General features: G+C 34.3%; 1 protein-coding gene across 1 annotated transcript in view; it reads left to right on the forward strand.

The window, feature by feature from the left end:
* The first annotated feature begins 811 nt into the window (after window positions 1–811).
* LOC110094100 (pentatricopeptide repeat-containing protein At4g21880, mitochondrial-like) overlaps window positions 812–2,563 on the forward strand; it is a 50,839-nt gene continuing 49,087 nt past the window's right edge. The window contains exons 1-3 of the mRNA XM_028700683.1: window positions 812–897; window positions 1,602–1,734; window positions 1,854–2,543. Of these exons, the coding sequence (XP_028556516.1) occupies window positions 812–897; window positions 1,602–1,734; window positions 1,854–2,543 (909 nt within the window). The remainder of the gene's footprint in view (window positions 898–1,601; window positions 1,735–1,853; window positions 2,544–2,563) is intronic.

Genomic DNA, 2,563 nt, shown 5'->3' on the forward strand with positions numbered 1-2,563 from the left:
CCGAGGTCCCATCCCACCACGCGCACCAAAGGCGTGCTTGGGGCGGTTTTCCGGTTCGCCACGAACATTGAAGTAGAGTTTTGAGTTTAGTAGAATTCATACCTTTGTGGGGTTGTCGGTGTTGGCATGTGGATCGAGGGGTCACTCGCCTACCTCGTCGTAGGTGTCGCACCGGGGTCCCATCCCACCACGCGCACTAAAGGCGTGCTTGGGGCGGTTTTCCGGCCCGATACAAACATCGATGTAAGAGAGGGAGGGGAGCACTTGCATTTCAATTATAATTAATTATAACTTAATTATAATTAATTATAAAGTAATTATAATTAACCATACTTAATCATAGTTAATAACAATCAATTAAAATTAATTAATTGTAATTATAATAAATAATCAATTATAATTAATAATGATTATAATTGATTAAATAATTATAATTAATAATCAATCATTAATTATTAATTAATTAAGATTAATTTTTTAATTACAACTATAATTAATTAATAAGTAATTAAAATTAATTATAATCAAACAGATAATTATAATTAATCATTAATCATTAATTAATTATACTGAATTTATTAACTATAATTAATTATAGATTTTAATTATAATTTATTATAATATAATAATAGTAATAAAATAACAAAAATCCCTCTCGGGAGGCAGCGGCGGGCTGAGGGAGTAGCGACGGGAGCTTGATCGTGTGGAGTCAGAGAGCAGAGAAGCAATCTCCGAAGTCAAGGCTCCGCTTCGTTTTATAGACGTGATCGGAGTAGCGATCGAGGCGCTGTCGCAGGATTTTTGGGAGGCGATGGAAGCGGCGCCGAACAGGTACGCGATTCAGCGGGATTTGAGCCAGATTTCGGCAGAAACCATGGATCCGATGGGTTACAGCAGGTATGCATTCGTTTCATTCCCTTTTGGATATTATATGGAGGTTAACAACCAAAAAAAGATGGAACATGGAGGATGTGTGTTATAGTAGGGCAATAAACAAAATCACCATTAAATATCGATTTTCAATTCCTAGACTGGATGACATGTTGGATATGCTAAGTGGCGCCAAAATTTTTTCTAAAATTGATTTGAGAAGTGGGTATCATCAAATAAGAATAAGGCCTGGGGATGAATGGAAAATTGCTTTTAAAACTAAAGAAGGTTTTTATGAATGACTTGTGATGCCTTTTGTACTTTCAAATGCCAGAGTACTTTTATGAGAACTATGAATCATGTTTTGAAACTTTTTATTGGAAAGCTTGTTGTGGTTTATTTCGACATTTTGATTTATAGCATTCATCCTTCTGAACACTTAAATCTTGTGAAGCAAGTGTTGCAAATTCTAAGAGAACAAAAGCTTTTCATCAATCTTAAAAAGTGTTCCTTCATGACTTCGAGCTTGACATTTTTGGGTTTTATTATTTCTGCTGAGGGAATAAAAGTGGATCCAATAAAAATAGAAGCAATTTAAAATTGGCCCATTATTAAAAACATAAGTGAGGTGAGAGGATTTCATGGCTTGGCTTATTTCTATAGAAGATTTATAAATAACTTCAGTTTTCTGATTGCTCTTATTACTGATTGCTTGAAAAAAGGGTATTTAGGTGGACACCTCAAGCTGAAAAAACTTTTGAAATCGTTAAGGCAAAAATGAGTCAAGCTCCCATTCTTAGCTTTCCAAATTTTGAAAACATTTTTGAAGTTGATTGCGATGCTTCTCATGTTGGTATTGGTGCTGTGCTTAGTCAAGAGGGAAAACCTGTTGCTTACTTTAGTGAAAACTGAATGAAATTAGATCCAAATATTCTACTTATGATTTGGAGTTTTATGCTATTGCTCAAGCTTTGAAATTCTAGAGATGTTATTTGATTCAAAGGGAGTTTGTTTTAAATACTGATCATGAAGCACTTCATTTTTTGGGCTCTGAAAAAAATTTGAATAAAAGGCATGCCAAGTGGGTTTCATTTTTGCAAGAGTATACTTTTCATATTAAACATAAAACTGGTGTTTTAAACAAAGTTGCTGATGCTTTAAGCAGGAGATCTCATTTGTTGGTAACTGTTTATCCAACTATCACTTCTTTTGATTTTTTGAAAGATACTTATGCAAGTGATTCTAATTTTAAAGGTATTTGGGATTCTTGTATTGCTTCTGGAACTGATCCTTCCGCTCAGTTTGTTATACATCAATATTTTTTGTTTAAGGGGTTTAGACTTTGCATAACTAAAAACTCTTTAAGAGAACAACTTGTGAAAGAACTTCATAGTGGGGGTTTGGGTGGACATTTTGGGCAAGGAAAAACTATTGCATTGGTTGAAGAAAAATATTTTTGGCCTCAAATGAGAAAGCAAATTGCTAAGCTGGTTAAACAATATAAAATATGTCAGGCTTTCAAGGGAACTTCACAAAATTCTAGTTTGTATACTCCTCTACCTATTCCAAACAAACCTTGGGAGGATATTTCTATGGATTTCGTTTTGGGTTTGCCTGTTACTATTCAAAAATTTGACTCTGTTTTTGTGGTGGTGGATCGCTTTAGCAAAATGGCACATTTTATTCGTTGCAA

The sequence above is a fragment of the Dendrobium catenatum genome, unplaced genomic scaffold (assembly GCF_001605985.2).
Source record: "Dendrobium catenatum unplaced genomic scaffold, ASM160598v2 fragScaff_scaffold_142, whole genome shotgun sequence".
Classification (NCBI taxonomy): Eukaryota; Viridiplantae; Streptophyta; class Magnoliopsida; order Asparagales; family Orchidaceae; genus Dendrobium; species Dendrobium catenatum.